Here is a 21,004-nt window from a genome sequence, read left to right on the forward strand (position 1 = left end):
TCAAGGTTATGGAAGCTGAGCATTCAGAGCTTGACAAAGTGCCCGTCCTACCCACGCTGGTCCTGCCGCTAAACACACATCAGCCCTGCAGCCCAGAGGGTATCAGATGTATCTCCTAAACTATGCTACAAGCACAGACTAGAGCCATCACGCCAGGCTAAACCAAACTTGAGGGCTTCTGGGCTGTAACAAGGACCCAAGGCAAGGAAGATGCAACAGCAAGGTCAGGTCCAAAGTGTGAAAACCTGATCATTTACTCTGCAATCAGTGTCCCTGAAGAGGCAGTGCTAGCATGCACTGTGCTGACAGCTCTAATCCCATCAATTCCAGCCTTTGCAGTAAAAGAAAGAGGAACTGCCTTGAAAACGAGGTGTTTAGAAGAGTAGCTGTGATGGACAAACCTGATCAGTGATCTGCAAAACTGATCTGGGACCACAAACTAGTAGCATGAGAGCAGCATCAGTCTAACTTCACCAACACATGATGCTTTGCACTAACACGCGCTGCCACCAAGCGCACAGCTAGGGCTGCTGGTAACTGGAAAGAGCAGGAGCCTGGAGAGAGCAACAGGTTTATGCACAGGAGAGACAGAGCTGGACTCCACCCACTGCTCCTGGGGCTCACCAGGGACTTAGGAGGGAGCAGGGCAGCAATCACCAAATCCTGCCATAGCAGCAACTGCAGGATGTGAACCGCTGTTGGGAGTCTGCGTTTAGAAACCACCAACTTCACAAAACACTTCTTTACCTTCCTCAGCTTTGTATTACAATTGCTGGAAGCTACAGCAACTTCTCTCTCCCCTTCACCAGCATTTGACATTTTATGTTTTCTACATATGTGCTAACGTTTTCTCAAAACTGCTGAGATTGTTCATTTTTAATAGCCATGATTTTTATATGAAATTACCTCTCTGCAACTCACACACACACATTTGGAAACTGGACTAGATCACATTTAGCATGTATTAATACAAGAGACATTTTCTTTTAAAAAACAAATAAACCCAGCCTTGCGTTAAGGAGAATTATCTCTTTGGATAGTCTCACCGAAGGCGTCTGGAGAGAATCAGTGAAAGAGGTTTCAGAAGGAAGGCAGACAGGAGCATTCCCGTTAAAGCTGCTCTCCTGAGAAGAGGAGTTTGGCACATCCACAGTGCTGGGTGACTGGCTGGCTGCGGCGGGCACCGCTAGGTCAGAGCTCTGAGATGGATGGACGGGAGGGAAAGGTGGGGTGGAGCAGGAGGAGGAGGTAGAAGAGAGGAAAGGAGGTATGGAGACTTGGTTGTGAGGCACAAAGTCCTGGGAGTAGGACCTAAACACAGATTTGTACTACAGGATGCAGAGACATACAACACAAAAAACAAAGAAGATGGGGAAAGGAAAGAGACAGACAAAAGAAAAAGTAATTAGATCGGCAGCAGCGTAGCAGTGACAGCACAAGGCATTTCTAAAACAGGCACCTCTCCCTCGAGAGGCCAACCCGAACACAGACAGCACTATTGTATCATCCACACACTAGAGTAGGAATTGCTACCTGGGACAAGTCAGCCAGTTTTTTCACGGAGAGGCATGTTCTTGCACAAACAGTAGCTCGACTGCTCATCTCGCAGACGGAAAGTGGGCACCAGGGTGTTACCTGCAGGTATCCAGCCTTTGCTAGGCAGGGGGAAAGCCTGGATATCTCAGTACTGCTAATGGCAGCGACCCTGAAAATCACTGGAGTGGACAAAAGGATGTGAAGGCATACAGAAACCATGACTGTGAGCATGCTGGAAATATCTAGATAGAGAAAAGTACTCCAAGTGCTTATTGCTTTTCTGGGATTTTCCACAGGATCCAAATTTAAGATGCCGTTTGCTCCAGCCCTGTAATTTAACAGCTACTGTGTCAAGTCTGTTCCAGAACACACATCTCCCAGGGAGGAGTGGCTGGATACTGTCTTCAAAGTTACACTGAAGGATAAAGGAGATTACGCTGCTACTCCTTCCCATTTGAGAAATATCGGGAGCAAAAATGATAATCGGTCTCAGGAGCGACGAATTCCTTATCAAACCGATCCTTTAATGCAGTGCCTTGAGAAGTCAGCTGAAGAGATCATCTGCGTAAAGCTTTATTTCACTATCTCTCCTAATCATCAGATTACTGTTCAGATAATATTAAACAGGGTGCAGTGGGAATATATTGTGCCAAGAAAAACAAGAGCAACCCTCTGTCTTTTAACATCTGGTGCTAGTAAGATTTACCATCAGGGTAAGTCCAAAACAAAGCTGACAACCATCAAAAAAAAAAAAAAGACAATAATGCTAAACCTGCTGGAGAGGAGTTTATTTTAAAACCTGTAAAGCTCAACCACTAGCAAGATCTGTGTTGTAGCCAAGTGGACTGAAGGAAGAATCACATCATCCAAAAAAACCCACGCTGAAATAAAGCTGTGGCGGTTGCTCGTTTGAGTGATCTGCTGCAGGAGGATGGTGCATCACCGAGCTCTCAAGAAGCACAGACACAACTTGCACAAACCAGGCTGAAAAGTGACACCGCTGTGATGTAAAAAGGCGAAGGGGAAACAAAGGCATCAATTAGAGAATTCAGGCTACATTTTCTCAGGAGAGTTGAGCGGGTGCTGAAAAGCAAAGCTCAGTCTGTCACCTGAGCTGCAGCAGCAGCAGCCAGCTCAGCAGTGGTATTTTTGTTTCTACCTAGGAAAGATGTGAGTTTAAAAATCTAAACTGAGAACAGCCTTGGGCCAGAAGCCTGGGCAAAAAAGCTTTTTCACTACAAAGGAAAGGAAACACAAAGGTCAATGGCTAGACTTTACCTTCCACCACCTTAATCCTCCGTTGGTTGCCCTCCGCTGTGCATGGAGTCCGGCAGTGCTCTGGGTGTATTCTCGGGGCCCAAAACAAATTGCAGGCCATAATACAGAGGAGCAGAGGGAGATGCTTTGGAAAGAGAGCTTAAAAGACTACTGAAAAATAATTAAAATGCAAATCCCTACCACATGCCTGTGGCTAAAAGGAGACTGGCTCTAGGACAGGCTCCTCTCTCTTCCTGCCCATTTCTTTCCGGATGAGCAGCCCTGGCTCCAGGGACACTGTCAGCTTTTGGTGCTGCCTCAGTAACAATGACAAGTCTAATCTCTGTATTTACTTTCTGCCTGGATAAATGCTCTACATTTATTCATTTTCACTTGCATGGCACAAAACACTAAATCCCTCGTAAGACGCCAGGCTCATGACATCATCTTGGCTCAGCAGATTCATTATGCCTGCCCCATCTCCCTGGTATTTCATGATCTCACCGGCACTAACATGCCAACTATCGCCCCAAGTCCCAGGCTAGACCCCAAAAACAGAATAGGAGCAAAGCAGATGGAGAACGTGTACTCCCACCAACCACTGCTGCAATGGCTCAAGAAGGAACTCAACAAACTGCTGTCCCAATAACGAGATCCTCTGCTCCAGTAAAGGAAATAATTTGCTCAAACATGACCTATGTGCCAGCTCCCCTAGAGCTGGGCTTCCTGTACGCACACAGGACAGGCGGCATATGCTGTCCTTCACTTTGTAGTTGACAGACATCTTCCACCGAGGAGTCCCAGGGGTTTTTGTCTTGGACCTGCCGAACCCAGAGAAAAAGCCAGGCTTTTGCAAAGCAGCAGCGGAGCTCATGCAGGGCACAAGTGAAAGGAAATTACTGTCCTCAACCAAGTCACTGTGGGACAGGCAGCACCCTGCGAAGCTCCCACGCTGCGTGACGGTGCTGGCAGGGTTAGTTCAGGCCAACTGCTGGCCGGGAGGCTCGGCAGCTGAGCCGCTGCCTGGTACACTGCCTGCAGGCTGAGCTAGCCGCTCGGCGAGATGAAGGACCGCTTCTGGGGCAGGAAAATTTGCAGAGCTTCTGCCTTGCATAGTTTCAGAGACATTAATCCTAATTCAAAGGCAATTTAGACCTAAATATAACGTAACATTGCTTAAATTTTAGAAGTTTGAATGTGGATACGTTACTACTGACAATCACTATATATTTATCTCTCCTCAGCCTCATCAATACACCTTTACAAAACAATATCTTGGCATAAAATGTGTTGAAAATGCTGGTTTAAAGCCCAGGTACCCAGGAAAATGCATTAATCTTCATTATGTGATCCGTGAACAATCATTTAACGATGCAGACATGCTCTCAGCATGCTGTTAACAAAGGGAACAGTGCAGAGAAGCCTTTGGTGCGCTGGCGTTAATTAGCCAGGCTGCTCTCAACTTCCAGTCTCGTTGTAAAGTTGCATCTTGTAGAAAGCGAGCCAGGGAGCCCCCTCCTTCCTCCGGAGCCTGCAAGCAGCTCTGGAATTCCAGCTATGCAGCCGTGCTGGGACAAGAGCCAAGAATGAAGCATACTTTTAAAGGGGAAAAAACCACCCTGCGGTGGAGATGATGTCCATATGTCATCCATTCCTGCTGCTCCCCAGTCCGGCCCAGCCCAGCCCAGCCCAGCCAGCAGCTGCAGCAGGAATTGCGGCAATGGTTTCCACAGGGTTTGGGTGTTGTACATCCCTTGGAAGCCCTGTCATCCTTGAAAAGACATACTTTTTCTGGGAGGGGACAGTCCATTCAACAGAACTGTCACAAGTAAACCAGTCATCCTCTAGTCCTCCCCCCAAGAAATTGCAGGCAACAGTTTATCTTGGAAACAAATCAGCACTTGTTTTAATCTGCTTCCTAGAGGTTTCTTACAGGGTCAGCAAGGTCTTGGTTATGGCTGTACTGACACAACCTCCTACTCATGGCTTTGCTTTAAGTGAAGTACTTCAAAATTATCTCTGGGAAAGCTAGAAAGAGGGATGCAACCGGATCCTTTGTGAAAGGATGCTTTCCTCTCTCCAAACTCCGGCCACGCTGCCAGGCTCCCACCACAGGACCAGAAGATGGTCTCCCAACATGAGTGGTCCTGACCTACGATGGCAAATAGCCAACACAGGGAGAAGAGAGACATCCTCTCCTCTCACCAATAAAGTGGATTTAAAAAAAAAAACCCCACCTATCTGCCACTTGGGAAGTACCTCCACAAAGCATGCTTTGAGCTGCGAGCAATCTCATCTCCTGGGAACAGCAGGAAGCTAACATGCCCGGACCTGAATGTTTACCACACAGAGGTCTTCCAGAGATGACATCTTTCAATGTTTTCAATTTGCTGCCTTTGATTTTTTGCAACGGTCAATATTTTAGAACAGCTTTCCATCATTAGCAGCAGTGTTACAGGATGTCCCAAAGGTCAATGACATTACGACCGTTTATTTGGATTAGATGGCAGGAGATAAGCACTCTAATAGAAAACTTATTTCAAGAGTGATGCTTCTCTACATTCACCAGGCTTGGCTGACCACAAGTAATGGGAGACGGGGCGTTTATATGCAGGGAGTCACTAGGTGTGAGCTACAGCAGTCTCCATCCTAAATTCAAAGTTGAGTTCAATTATATGGTTGACAGAGCATCTGCAGCATCAGCAGACGCAGTCTTTACCTTTTAAGCACAGCCTTCTCAGTTACCCTACAGACGTGTTCTGCCAAATTAATCTGCGATCCTGCCAGACACTCCCAGATCAGATAGAGCATCAGGCTTCCAAAACATGAAGCTATCAGGGGAAAGGATCAATCTTTTAGATCTCCTCTGCTAATGCTATTAAGACAGCGACGTGGGCAATATGCCAGAACTGGATGCCCAAATCCTAACAGTACAGAACCATGTTCACAAAATACTGGGCGTTGCACAAAGCCATTACACCCTAAGAATATAATTGCATAGACAACTATTGGAAAAGACTTCCTATCTCATGACACAATGCTGGGCTTCCAGGTACTTTTGCTAATGAGGAAGGAAATGCTCCTGCAATGAATGGCTGGAAACACAAGCTGCCAACGGAATGGCTTCAAGCACTGCCACCGGAAAGGCAGCAACTCCTCATGCTTGAATGTTTCTCAGCAAAGCCTCTGACCTGGCTGCACAGCTGACCTCCCTGGTTTTAAGCGATGGTTAGCACAGCAGATGGATGGATGGGGCTTGCTGCTCCCTTGAGAAAGGGTCTCCTGGCTTCTGCACAAGAAAACACAAAATCCAAACTTCTCCTTAAATGGGAGGGATTCTTGTACATCTTTGCAACAAAACAAATAAGGGAGCGGGGGGGGAGGCCGGGAAGAAAATATTTGTAAGGTTTATTAACCACACTATCATACATCTCTCTTTTGAAACTATCAGGAGAATTCAATCTGATCGCACCTACAGCATCAACTCTCATTTAGCTTGTAGACAATACCACTGTATCTAGCAAGCAGATCTTTAAAAGGCAGAGCCTGGAGACAAAGACAAGACTCCTAAAAAGTCAGTCACATACAAACTGTGGTGCGTGTGGCCTAAAAAGTCAGACAGACCTCCACAGAGACCTGTAGTGCTCCAACTTCAAGAAAAATGTATAAACCACCACAGGACGTGGTTTTCAGAAGCAGGAGTCAGTGATGCCAGCATACAACAGCACTATTAATACCACCGTCCAGGCCTGCCATAGGCAGTGGAAATGAACACAAATGCAGAAGGAACGCTAAACAGGAAAGGCAAAACAATACCTAGACCTCAGCAGCTGGTTAAATGGATGTAAATCTTTTTTTTTTTTTCCCCTTCCTTCTGCTCCAGACTAAGGAGCCAAACCCTGTTTAGGACAGAAATGAACTCACACACTATGATCTCCCAGTCGCAGTTTGATCGTGGCTCCCACCATCGGAGCACTGTATGAATCAGAACAGCTCAGTCTCTGCTGAGGGCCAGAGCTGCGGCGTGTGTTGCAGACTGGAAGTGAGCTACACGAACAAGGGTGAGGCGGGGAAAACATGCCATGCACATGTCTGCATTGTGTGCATCTTTAAATACTTATCCGACCCTCCTTTTCCTGAACAGACGTTAGCACACACACACGAAAGAAAAACAGTTGCTGTGAATTTTCTGTGCGCTTGCTCAATTTGCTCAAGAACGGTGGGAACAAGCAGGAACAGAAGTGCTGAACTGGAGCTTCCATAAGGAAATCACTCGTGCCTTCCACTGGAATCCAACAGCCAATTTGGTTTCTGGAAAATTACTGGAAATGTTTCTTAATTAAAAAGAAAAAACAGCATTTTGAGAAAGGCAAGTTATTTCTCCACAGTGGAGGATGCAGCCAAATTTCCACTAATGGTATGTACATGCCTTGGAGAAATAACTGTGTTCCTTGTTTCAGCAAGGAAATGCTTCTTATCTGTAACTGAACGCAAGACTTTCTGCAGTCTTTGGTGGGAAATATGCGGACGGATAGCAGTAAAGCTTGTCACCGGCCTGATTTCCTCTGTCAGTGAAGAGTTCCCCAGCTGCCAGGAAGTAACGAAATTTAAAGATTTGATTTCTGCCGTGCAGATACCTGCCCACCCACTTCCAGTCAAACAGCACAAGGAATTAATAAACCAAAGGACAGTAGCTCTGTCTTCACAAGAAGGAGGGAGGGAGGTGATCAGCTAGAGAAAAACTACTGCCAACAATCACCAAGGAGGGTGCTTTCTTATTGCATCCCTCCTTTCTCACTGTTTAGCAATAGAAAGTACTTTCAAAAGAGATGGGAATCCCTAGGATGATTCTTGACAGTACAATCCAGTTGTCCCACCAATGTGGGATTTAACAGTTCAGCTGTGCATGGGATGGGGAATATGATGCTGCAGTTCCTTACAACATCAGCCCACACTACAAACACGACCCTTTGCTGGCACAGAGGCCAGACGCGAATCAGACTTGGTAAAAAACAAGCTCAACTTGCCAAACCTATGAGGTTTGATCCAGTTGCTCAAGATCTGCCTCTATCCAGTAAAAGCTATTACCTCTGACACAATTTCCTGCAAAGAAGGGAAAAGTGCGATTAGTGGGTTGACAAGAGCAGCGGTGGCTTCTGGACTGCAGCAGCGTCTGCAGCGCTGATTGCGAAGAAAAAAGTCAGGGTTCTAGCAAAGGAATTAATACATTAAAAATTAAAAGAGTAAAGATGCTCTGAACAACTTCACCTATTTTTTGCTTCAAAACACAGTCTGAAAACAGTCTTTTTAAGCCCCTTAAATGAGTAGCAAGGTGCTAGTCCTTCACCTGGAGCACAGAGCTAATGGGCTAACATCCAAACCATGGTGTAGGCTCGGCTTTCCTGCTGTCTGCATGTGAACAGATGGGTACAGGGCCAGGTCTTCCCTCTGGGATTGATTCCTGCTGTCCAGCCCAGGCCAGTCTCCAGGGAAGGAAAAAAGCAGAGGGCACTTTCTGAAAATTGGCTACGCTTGGAAAACCTGCTCACGTTAGGTCAATGGACAGCCATTTCGTTTATCAGCTCTGACTTCCTGCTATTGATCTAAGGAGGTTTTTGCTTCCTGTACAGAATGGATAACGATTAATGTAGGAGACATATAATTTTAAGAGATTTGATAATCACCACTGATATTTGGGTACACATGAGGCCAAGTCTCCCTAGCATTAACTCTCCTCTCACCTAGGGAGGTGTGCTCTCCCTAGCATTAACTCCCTGGCTGGGGCTGGTGGAAAGCTAATGCTTATTTTTTAACAGATTTATTGTTTGTCACAGTGCTCACTTGAGTGGCCTTTCCTGGTGAGAGAAGAAAAATGAAGACGTGAGAATAAGAGCAGAGCGACGCGCTTAAAGCATTACTGGTGCAGCTCGTGCCATCCCTCGCATGAAACCGCAGGGTCTTTCCAGTGCTCAGGAGCAGACTGCAAGAGGGGCTCTGGTCCTTCCTAGTGCCGAATGCAGGATGTCACCCTGGGAATGATCCAAACCTTGACAGCTGTTTCACGTCTCTGTCTTATTAGGGATGGGGAAAATGGGATAAACCATGGTTATGGTATTACATGGGTCAGCTACAATGCGTGTAAGGATGTGGTATTTTGCAGCTCTGAGACAAAGAGACACTGTCATAGCGAAAAATCTCATTTTTGCCTGTGAAAAAATAGACCAGCTAGAGTAATGAGCAACTATGAGATTATCATAATTTAAAGGCATTAATGGAAAAATCACCATTTTTAATTCAATTTATTTCCTTTGTGCATTTGACAGGGCACTGTCTAATTGTTCTCATTGCTCCTCATGCTCCAGCCATTTATTTTCCCCTCACCAAATCCTTTGCAAAAACAAGTAAGGATTTTTTTTAATGAAGCTTTACCATTTCATAAAATAATATAGTCACAATAATGTAGTTCAAAGCCAGATGAGAACAGGTCAGAACAATAAGTAGGTAGTAACCATTTAATCCAACCAGGACACTTTTTAAAATCAAAGAGCCCACATATATTTTTAGAACATTATATTATCATATTTATAGCCTCTCAGTTAAAACAAAAATGGTCACATGCTTTTACCTAGTCTTACAGTTCTGTGTTTTGCTTGCAAGGCTCACTATCAAACAAGAGAGCTGTACAAATCAGAACTTTCGCATTATTTCAAATTTTAAAACTGTTTACCACAAATTTATTCAAGCGCTAACCTTTCCACACCTCAGCCTTTTCATCTGTGCAGCAAAACTATAAAACTGCTCTCTCACTCAATGGAAGCCAAAAGCTTTAATACATTGCTTGTGAAGTAGCGCTATTTGTAAAGTACTTGAATACTTTCTTCTTCTTCGGACCCACGATTATCACCTATTTTTAGAGAATGAGCAAGTGTTGAGATGGGAAGATAGCAGTGGCACAGCGGGAGGATACCATTTTCAAATATTTAATATTAAACTAATTGAATACTTCTGAATTTTCTTAAGTCTTGTCTGATAACTTCTTCTCCAGAAGAAGTCTAATTTACTAAACATCCAGGTCACTGTTAAAAAATAGCCTATTCTCAGTTGTCATCACACAGCAATCAGAGCATAACCACATAGTTTTACATGCAAACAAACCCCATACTGATGAGCTGGTGGATTCCCGTGGTTAGATATAATTTCATTATATTAACACTTTGTTATTACTACCATTTAATTTAAGCAGCTGATCACAGATCTAAGCGGTGCTCTAATATTATTCTTATTCTGTATAAATCAGTCTCAGCTTCTCCTGCCGTTCTCTCCCCAGACTGCTCACAAGTGCTGCAGAAGAGAAAACCCTGCTCATTCGTCAGCAAATCATACAAGCTTACTGAGCTTGCTGGGGACCACGGAGACGTGAAGGGAAGCAGATGAACAAATAAGAGATGAAAGATCTGGTAGAGCTCATTTTCTAGAAAAAAAATTAGGGAGCTGCAGCCACTGTTCCATACATTTGACTAAATCCATGTATTTCAGGGACAGTATCTCATTATTTCTCCGAAGTCCAGATTCACACCACAGCCTTTAATGGACTCATCCACATCGCTGACATTATGCAATGGAACAAAAAGACTTTGCAGCTCCAACGTGCAGCCTGGGGAACATGTAGGTCAAAGGAGTGTGCCCAGGCACACAGGCCAGCTCTCCTTCATCACTGCCTCACCACAAATGTCAATACCAATGTGTATATAAAGTAATGAAAGCCACACCTCCCCTGTGCTTCATTTAGTAAGATTTACACACAGTTCTTCTCACCTGGCCGACTACTACATGAGTTCAAAAGCCCCCCAAAGAACCTTCACCTTTACCTGCAACTGAGAGCATAAGCACAGCATTTGCACACAAGTGTTTCACCGACACAAATACGTACATGTGTTAAAGTGCAGAGAGCAACTCACCGAATGCACAGGAAAGGAGCTGTGCCGGTTGAGAAAGGAGTTAGAGACTGACATAGTGAGGCCCTGAGTGGCACCGGTGTCCTCGGGGGTGAAGGGCACTTTAGTTTGCTGGACACAGTAGGAGACAGAAGAGAAAGAAGAGGCAGCATAGGAGGCCTGCTGAAGAGGGGGAAGAAAGCAAGAGACAGAAGACACAAAGAAAGAGAGCACAGAAAAGGCTATGAATAAAGGATAAGAAATGCTAACTGTAAAACAATGCATATAATGGCTTGCTAAACAAACAGCTATTCATACAGTTCATCAGAGCCAGACACACCAATATGCCTTTCTTGAGCTCAAGAGGCATGACAAAAATCACAGTTCAAATCTTCTTTGTTTCACAAATCCCTTAAAAATAAACTCCCGCCTCCCCTTCCAGCTCACCCATGGACAGCTGCTGCGGGGAGAGGCAAGCTGTTCCTTGCTGCCCTTTTTTCCCCATGGTGTGGGGGGCAGATGCCCAAAGGAGGAACTGGCTCTTGCTTCTGGCTGCTACACAGCCAATTCTTGCAGACTGCTGGTTTTTGTGGCAATCTGCAGACTGGGAACCTGGTCTCTCCAGTGTGAGTTATGGGCTGAGTACTGCTGAGATACTGGGTAACAGAGATGTCCAGCCATTTGTCAACCCAATCCAAAGTTAAATACAATTTGCACAAGAGGGAGATATTACACTAAGTAACAAACATTATTAAGGAATTTCTCCCGAATTCCACCATTAGTAAGGGGTCTGAGGGAGGCTAAGGTATAGCTAGGCTTTCTCAGCTCTGACTTGTTGAATAACGTACAATGTTTCATAAGTAAGACCTGAAGCGCACAAGGAAGGACTCCCTAATTAATATTTTAGAGAGGAGTCCATCCAGCAAAACTTGCCTACTGCTAGAGCAGCTGACGCCCATGTGATTTGCTATTTCAGAAACTCTCACGGCAGCAGGAGCAGAGGAACAAGAGTCTGGTGGCTTTTTCAGCAACTGTTGAATAAGCCATCATCCACTTGCACCACTTTCCCAACAGAGAGATGAAGGCGAGGGTGGGAGGCTCCACTTGAAGAAACCTTTGCTTCAGGGGAACTGCAAGCAACACCTTGATGGTATCAGCTCGCAAAACTACAAGAATGGCTAGCAGGCAAGCCTGTGACATCTTGGCTGCCCAGAAAATGATTAAAGGGCAATAAAGAAATGCTTTGCTTCAGCCAACAACTTTAGGAAAGGAGCAGAATTTCCCTTCTGCACAATGGCTACAGTAAATCTGTGCTTCACACACCCTCTCTTATGATTGTGTAGACCAAGTCACTGCTGGGAACTGTCACTAGAGTGTAGCCACCTCTAGGAGGAGGAGGTAGGGCAAGGGACTACATGGTGCAAGTGACAGTTCAGTGTCCCTGCAAAGCTTGGCTTGGAAAAGGACATGGGCGTGTAAGGTCTCATCTCCACAAAGCAATAATGCGTAATACTCAGTTTAGCTTAGCTGGAAATGTTACTTTATCTTTTTAGGACTTCTACCTCGTCACAGGAATGTAGTTATGCAAATCCCCAAATTAAGAGTTCTTGGTTGCTTCTCCCATTTGATTAAAAAGTAACACCCTGGGACAGTCAAACTTTAGCACAGATAACATGAAGAATATTGCAACAGTCGCCCTCATGATGGTAAGACCATGGCTTTGTTCACAGATTTCCTCCTGTTTGGTTAAAGCCATGGCCAATTTAAGCTACATCAGCTTGAAAGATGCCTTTTTTTTCCTTTAAATAAAGTAAATCAGATAATGAATATAAGCAAAACCCCTAAGGTTGGAGTTAAAAAAAAAGACAAAAGGAAGGAAGACCCTTAAAAAGAAACAGGGCAAAATCCCAGCTCCACTGAGGTTGGAACCAAAACTTCTGCTGCCATCACAGAGGCCAGAATTTCATCCCCCATGTGCAAAATGGGACTCGCTGTACTGTTAAACCCATCACCCAACACACATACACGTGTGGATGTGCCTTTTTGGGCTGGCAGTCTGGGAGGGCCAGCAGAACACTGAAAAACAGGTAAAATCCTGAATCACACAAGGGGACTAATGTGGAGAAAACAAGCACGAGTTAAATAATGGCCGTACCAAAGTTCTTTGGCTCTGGCAAAGACTGAGCCATAAAAGCAGTAGTTACTATGTTTAAATGGTTATTATTAGTGGCATCCCTGACAACAGTTTCAAAACAGCATTGGGAACAACAGTGCAGCAATCTCTTGAAAATCGTGTTGCCCAGTGTGTCAAAATCTTCAAAGCTGTTGTTGTTATACAGCCTGTAGTCTGGCACAGAGTCAGCCAGGCCATGTGGAAGACTAATGCTTCATTTTTAGGTCATTTTAGGACTTTCAGAGTTTATGGGGAACAGTCTGAACATGGGGTTAGAAAGGAGCTCAAAGTAGATGATGCAAAATGCCTAAAAACATGTTAACAAGATGACAAGGAGCATGATGTGGTAACACCAATGAGACATCCTCCCACCACCGCAGCCTGTCAGAAACAGGAGCAGCAAGAACAGAGCTGTTCCTGGGAGGCTGGTGTGTCCCACCGGGGAGGGCACTGCAGATGTCACTCACCAGCTGCCGCTGCTTGGGTGGGAGAGCAGGAGGAGGTGCCAGATCTTGAGAGGGGTCTAAGCTGATAAAGGAGTCATTGAACCCATAGACTTCCATGAGGTGCTTGTTCTTCTGCTGGTAGATGTGCTCGTTCTGAGGGGTCTGGTAGAACATGGACGGCTGTGGCTCTGAGTAGTCTTCCACAAACTGCATATACGCCATCACTGCAATGCAAAGAAAGGTCACACTCACTGCTCCTGGGCCGCGTGCTGCAGCTGCAACAAGCAGGCTGGACACTCATTCTCAAAATAAAATAAGAGTAAGGCCATGGCACCATCAGTCGGGCTTTGCTGTAGGCTGGGAGCAGCAAGGCATCTGCGCTGTGTTGACAGGTAGCTCACACAGCCAGTTGCCATCCACCTCGCAGGAAAGGATCCGAATATCCCATCCTGCAAGCCAGCGCACAACAAACATAATCACAGGCCACAGACACATCTGACAACAGTTTAAGGAGCCAGTGAGGTCTCCAAACAGCTACTTGAGAAGTCTGATTCACTGATGCTTAGCCCACATCCCTTTCTCATGTAACCCATGGCAATTTTGAGAATATTACTCAGCAGCTAATGCCTAAAGTCACAAAAATACCCAGAATAACTTCAGTCTGCTTTCTAGGAGACACAAATCAGCTTGCACAAAGATGCAACCTTGACAATAAATCTATAACAATGTTTGTGCCTATAATAAGTCTCATATCTGTAGTCAGCAAGATTTCTAGAACGAGGAAGCTTACAGCCCTTCTCCATTCTAGCAAGCTGATAAAACTGTTTGATAACATCAGAGAACAACTACCTGTGAGACTCGGTGTACCTCCCCCTCAGTTATTTATATGCCACTGCCAACGCTGGTACAGATACTTACCTTCTAGATGTGCCTCTGACCATGCCTTCCTACCCCCTTAGCTCATATCCAACACCCTTTGCTCCCATCTCTTTTTAAAGCACCTTATAATCTTCAATTCTGGAATCCAACTGATTCAAAAGCTTTTCTGAGATGTGGTTCAATGGAAATATTAAATGGGATCAAATCTCATTTAGAGGACCTTTCCATCTGTGCAATATCCTTCCAAAATCTATGACAAAACCCACACCGCCTATGCAGGTCTGACAGAGGATTACTTAGTGCTACAATATTTTAGTGTTGGAGGGGGAGAATGACATCCAGTGTCATAGAAAGACTATTACAAATGCCCAGAATTATTAAGAATCAGAAGTGTACTCAATAAATGTAAAATAGACAAAGAACTCTCTTCTATATACCTGAGAACAGAAGCAACAGATGTATTTAAGTGTCATAAAAAAGGACTAACCAAAGCCTTTTTGTAAATAAGCTGTCATGCACAAGATCCTCTGTGATCATTCCTACCTTCCTCCTGATAAACAAGCAGTTGTCAGTTTTTGTAAATCTGGTCATTAGGTGGCAATTATTCAGCTTCTGCTGGCATTTCAGTTGTACAGCTGAAATGAATGGATGACTTCAGTGAAAGCTATAAATACGACCACAATGCACATCGTGAAGCTGGTTCCCACACTAGCTGCAAGGCAAAGCCCTCTGTTCACCTGCCAATGCAGATCTACAGGCCAGCCTATTTCAAACAGGATGCAGCCGTGCAAATGTGTCGGCAGGAAGGAGTCGCTTTGCACCTGTCTTTTGCACCTTTTTACAGATTTCCTCTAATATTTTAAACTCCGTTTAGAAATATAGCTAACACAGCTGCCCCTTCTCACAGAATCATATTCCTCCTCCAAAAAAAATAGAATAAAGAAAAGTCATGGTAATTGGAATGCAGGAAACCTCAGCTGATGGATTTCAATCCCAACCGGTAACACCTGCTGTCCCCATCCTGTGACCCCACAGTCCTGCCAGTGGACAACCTGTTCGTGTCCCGCAGTACTGCCAGCTCCTGCACAGCTCTGCCAAGGCTGCTGAAATTCGGACCTCCAACACCCCCTGCTACCCGAGCCTTGCTCCTCTTCCTCCCCTAGCTGCCCTCCTGCCTTCCCAGCCACACTTCACAGATGTATGTCACATCTGACATGTGGTTCAATGGAAATATTAAGGGTTCAGACCTCTCCTTCTTGAAGGCAGTGACAGAGGTTTCAAAGTGCATGCACATGCGTGTTGGTGTGTGTTTGTGCCTGCTCATCTCTGGCATCAGCACTCATGTTAAAGCCAGGATCAAATTTGCTCATGCATGTGAATTTCAGTCTAAGTCCTAACAGTAAAAAGAAGCACGTTCTGGCAATCTTCTCTTATTTGAATTATGGCGAAGGAGTCCTGGTGTAGAAAATACAAATTGCTAAAATACTGTTTCCAAATATCGGCGATTCAGTTGACTAAGGTACTCTTAATAATACTCGTGTCCTGAAAAATGCCTTCGTATCACAGAACAAGTTTAGAGGATAAAGAAGGCTTACAGAAGATATTTCTCTAGCAGCAAAAGTGAACTAAGGATCAAGACTCCTTGGAGAAATGTAGAGGACAAAAGCTTGAGCGCAAAGACCACATTTTGAGAGCTCATCAGTTGAGTAGGACAAAAGCCAAGAAGTCAGGCTTGGCAGTCTTGGTATAATGCAGCAGACATTGCTAAATTCAGACCAACGCTTTATGTGGAGTTACCTACAAAAACAGTGCTTCACTTAACACCCAGATCTGAAGACAACACTCAGGACTGATGGCTGTGAGTCCCTGGGTTCAGACATCTGTATGACACTACAACTCGGGAAGTGTTGGTAAAAAGGGTATCGCATTAGACACTTGTGTAAAATTAAATTACCATAACTCAAGGTAGTAAGCCTGAATGCTGTTGAGAGCCTTAACTCAATCTGCAAGGGAATAATGAAGAGCTCTTTTATCTCAGCTCTTTATGAGGCTAATGCATCCCATTGTCATGGCAGCTCCCCTGCCTTGCTTGTTACAACTAGTCCAAGGCAGGTGAGCATGTCTCTGCTTCTATTTTGTCGTCTTCTCTGTTTTTAGCTGAAGTGAAAAACAGTTGGGATGGTGAAATACAAACCTGGCTCAGGTGTAGAGACTGCAGAGTGCAAATTAAAATGGGCATCATTAAAATGCGGCCAATCTTGAACAGGAGAGTAAGGGAGCAGGATCATTCCTGAGACTGCTGTTTGCAAAGGGTCTTCTCTCCCCCCTCGCCCTCCATCCCTTCCCCTTGCTGCTGTGGTTTTTAACAAGGCAGAAATTTAAAAAGCAGATGGGAAATTACATCATCAGCTCAGATCAGGCTGCACACCCTGCAGCGACTCTGTGCAGAGGGAGGGATGGGGGCTGCAACCTCCACGGTGCCACTGGGGCGGGGTGACAGTCTCAAGGCAGCACCCGGGGAGAGAAGGGAGGTGTGAGAGAAACTTCTCCCACCACATGCCCAGCTTATGTCAGTTCTGAACCCAGACAGAAATATTTGAAATAAAAACCCCATACATCTCAGACTGAGGCTAGGAACACCTTTCCAGCAATCTGCTTGCAGTGTCTTGGCTGACATTTCTGAAGGAGTTAAAGCTGCTCAGGGGTTTCCAGCACACACCAGCTCTGCCCACATGGTAGAACTCACAGGTATTGCTCAGGGGGAACCAGCAGCACCCGAGCCAGCTCGCCGTTTGGCCGGTGCTCGGCAGCGGGGCAGAGCAGCCATCGGCCCTGGAAGCAGCACTCAGCTGCGGGACAGGAGAGAGAGCAGCAAGAGACCTCTTGTCAGGAAAACACCCTCAGACCAGTGGTTGTTGGAGTCCGCAAGGAATTGCTCGAAGGTTATCAGCAGTAAGGCACATCTGCAATATAGGTGAGGCATAGCAGTATCCGACGTGGAGGACTCACTGAAGGTCTGGCCCGACTCCTGGCGCTGTATCAAGCAGTCTGTGTTACAACTGGTCCTGCACAAGCGCAACAGATTTGTGTGCATGGGCAAGAGCCAAAATTACGGAAATTCTTAAACTATACCGCACATCAACTCACTGGAAAAGTCAAGGTCAAATAAGCCAGTCTTTGCTGTCACCTCTGGGAGGAGAGCTGTTTTTCAAAGAGCTCGCATTATCCGCTGGCTAAGCCCAGACTGCCCTCAGCGTGGTTCCTGCAGTTAAATGCCAGCTGCTTACAGGGCACCAGGCTGCATTTTGTTCCCACTGACAGGGAGGGAAACATGAATAAGTGCCTCACCACTAGATCTTGTTATTTCTGACTCTGGGCTCTTCATGGCAGAAGTTGTTCCATGTCTGTGTCTTGTACAGCAGGAGCATGATGCTGGTGCTCAAGCAGAAGTGTGGAGTCATTTGCCCTTAGCACAGTAACAGGGACTCTCACAGCACAGTAAAATAACTAATTCATGCCAGAGTAAAAGGCTTATCACTCCGCTGTCTAAATTATACAGAAGTCAACTCATGGAGGTCCCTCTGAGCACAGCTCACAGTAATACAGATGGTTAACTCGAGAAGGATTTGCTGTATATTACCAATAAAAAGGCCAAAGTCTCTGCTGCAACACTGCCTGCCACCTACCAAAAGAGGATCCACAACAAAGGGACTATAACCAAGTCCTATCTGTGTGAGCTCGAGATCTTTTTAATAAATTCGTGCATCTCCTCCAGACCCCAGGAGTTTGTTGGGGTTGTGGAAGCAGCAGTGCCTCACCTATGTGATTACACAAGAATATCTACATGCATCAGCCTCCAGGCAAAAAAAATCCTGGGTGCTACCATACAGTCTGAGTAATGTTTTACTGTCCTTTTAATGTTGAAAATAAAAGTAAAACTAACAACCACAGATCTGTGGTGTGATATACTGTGAAGTAAAGACAATCTAAAATAAGTTCTCAGCGTCACATGAATGCAATTAAAAAATTCACAGCAGTCAGGTATCAGCCCAACTACTACTACAAGCTTTGCAGCAAGCATGCTTTATCAAACCATCAGAGCTGACAACACATGAGGTAACAGCTTCTACCTTTCCTAACAATGCAATCTGATCAATACTCCAAGAGCTTCTGATAGTGCCAGATGACAGATGACAATTAACTCTATTCTAACATCAAAGAACATTCACATACAAGGCCTTGGTACTGAGGTTAAAATTGTGCACGGGCAATAATGCAGAAGATAGCTTTTAAAATTGTTTTTAAGTAACTCCTTGACATCTCATATGATAACAGAAAACAAAGACACGGGGCTTAAAGAGAAAAGCAAACAGCCCAGGTCTCTCTTTCAACTGTCAAATCGCCTCCTACCCAAGATTCACGCAGGCGTCTCCCCCTACTAAAGTTGCCTACGTGTACGTGGTGCATTTCCCTGCATCCACCCCAGCCTGCATGGTGTAAAACCACCTGGACCCAGCCCTCGCTATTAACATGCAGAGCCCCCAAGGACCCAGCCTACAGTAAAGGAGGCTCTGTATCACATCCCCTTGCAGCTGGTACTGCAGGCGAGTATTTTGAACAGCACAAGCCATAACAAACAACCTTGGCTATGCCCTGTGCCAGCATTTATTTCCTTTCTGTTGTCTATAAACAAACATCTCAGCTCCTTTTTAGCTGCTTTCAATATCTTTTAACTGCTTGCTTACCAGAGAGGGACAAGTGATTTCCTGCGTATGGGGACACTGAACTACAAGACCACCCTCACTTTCAGGTGGGTTCTGAGTAAAATCCCAGAGGGTTACAAATGTGGACTGGTCACTTAGGGATATGGAAATGCATTCAGTCAGTGCATTATTTTAAAAAAAGTGACTGGCACAGGACACTGCCATAGGAATGGACAGAATACTGACCCTGCCGCACAACACACCTATCTCACTTCCACCTTGTTCTCAGTGAAAAGACTATAAACTGTAGAAATGAGCCAGGCAGCCAACTCAGCACTTTCAAATCAGCTCTTCACTTGGGCTGTCAGCCATACAGCGTTACACTTTTGATCCAGATCTTGTATATGCTGCCTCCTCACGCAACGTACAACTGCAAAGCAAGCCAGTGACTAGTAAACTAACATCTGCTGGATCTCACTACGCAGCCCACAGCCTTCCTTGGCAGATCAGTATGGCTGCTTTTTTGGCAAGAGTTTTCACATGTTTTCAGCCATGAACATTAAGGAAATCAGAATAAGGTCATGAGCTTGAGTTGCAGTCAGTACTGGAGTGCCAGGAGTCTGGCTGGGGATGGAGAGCCTTCACGTTTAGAGGCTGCTCATTTTAACGATGTAGGAAATTCTTCGGCATGCAAAGGAAATGAGATCCCGTAGCAAAACAGCAGTACTGGACACTAGGTTAATAGTGTTGTCTTGCACAGCTATGTGGGTGACTCTGTTCCCATTGCCAAATAACTGCTCTGGCAATGCTCGGTTTTGGACAGAAAAGCAGCCCTTTCTCTGAGCTCTTGGAGAGTACCCAGTTCCTTTCTGCAGTGGGAAAACACATAAAATGGGGGCAGGGGGGAAGGAACGGACATAAAAAAGGAGGGTAAACCAGGAAGATCTGCAAGGCAGAGTGCCTCAAAGATTCGCACTCAGGTGAACAGGAGAAGTAAAATGGTCTCACTGTAGTAATGAAGATGCTGCATGATGCCAGCTCCTCTGGGCCTGGATCGTTCCTGCCCGCCAAAGGACTGACACTTCCCCTCATGCCTTTGACACTGACTCACCGATTTTGACACTCAGCCTCACATAAGCAAAGGCATTACTTTGGGTCACCGTTACTTAGTGGCCATCAGAAGCACGACAACTGCAAGGAAAGCGAAAGGTAAAAGTAAAACCCAAACACAAGAACTTGCTTACTGTGTTTGTTTTTCTTCTCTGGCAGAGGTGGTGGCTTTTCTGGGTCACTGTTAGAATCTGGAGCGGCAAAGTCAGCAATGAATTCAACTGGTGCTGAAGAGTTTCCTTGCTGGAAAGGCAAAACAGCAGCAAAGGGCGTGAAGGGTACTGATGGGACAGATGCTGCATTCTGCAAGTCATCCTCCGAGATGTTATCGTATTGGGAAGGGTGCCTCTCATAGGACACCCTGCAGCTGGAGTTATCTGAAGTCTGAGAGGCTGCACTCCTCCTCTTCTTTTCTGGTAAAGCTGGAGGAGTCTCTGTTGGCTGTGCTGCTCCCGAGAGGCTGCAGAATTCCAGTGGAGGAGAGCTGCCCTGCGGGAGCTGGAAAGCATGTCCATGGAAAGGGGAGCCAGACTCACCCAAGGATTCTGGCAATGGGCTGAGGATACCTGGCACCTGCTGAGGTATCTGATCAGCATTGGAGAGGTCCTGCTGCAGGAATTCATAGTCCGGATCATAGTGATCTGATTGATCTGGTTAAACAGAGGGGACGGGAGAATGATGCATTAACTTCTCTCTTTTACTGTTTAGCCCTTCTCAGTCCTGCCCCTCCCATTCCATCAGCTAATTAATCAGTTTATTTAATCAGTGGTACTTCCTTGCAGCAGGGACCATTTTGCTACACCTTCTGCAATGTCCAGCCTTAATGAAACTCTTATCATTATTTCTTTACACTAGCAAACAAGTATTCAGTAGGTAGATCACTGCAGATATTATTTATGTTTCATATTTATCTTTTTATTTTCTTTCCTAGTATGTAGAAACAACATCCCTTTAGTCTACCAGGAC

The 21,004-nt window shown here is 45.4% G+C and overlaps 1 protein-coding gene across 8 annotated transcripts in view; it reads right to left on the reverse strand.

Annotated features, from left to right (window-relative positions):
* Positions 1-21,004, reverse strand: part of RAPGEF1 (Rap guanine nucleotide exchange factor 1) — an 89,249-nt gene that overhangs the window by 17,409 nt on the left and 50,836 nt on the right. For 3 of the 8 annotated variants that reach the window (XM_074845838.1, XM_074845835.1, XM_074845837.1), the window contains 4 exons: positions 20,173-20,688; positions 13,368-13,570; positions 10,752-10,910; positions 1,047-1,328 (listed from right to left, as the gene is read on the reverse strand). In XM_074845838.1, coding sequence (XP_074701939.1) covers positions 1,047-1,328; positions 10,752-10,910; positions 13,368-13,570; positions 20,173-20,688 — 1,160 coding nt within the window. The remainder of the gene's footprint in view (positions 1-1,046; positions 1,329-10,751; positions 10,911-13,367; positions 13,571-20,172; positions 20,689-21,004) is intronic. The other 5 variants (XM_074845839.1, XM_074845836.1, XM_074845842.1 and 2 more) reach the window with 3 other exon arrangements.

Source organism: Strix aluco, chromosome 20 (genome assembly GCF_031877795.1).
Source record: "Strix aluco isolate bStrAlu1 chromosome 20, bStrAlu1.hap1, whole genome shotgun sequence".
In the NCBI taxonomy this organism is placed as follows: domain Eukaryota; kingdom Metazoa; phylum Chordata; class Aves; order Strigiformes; family Strigidae; genus Strix; species Strix aluco.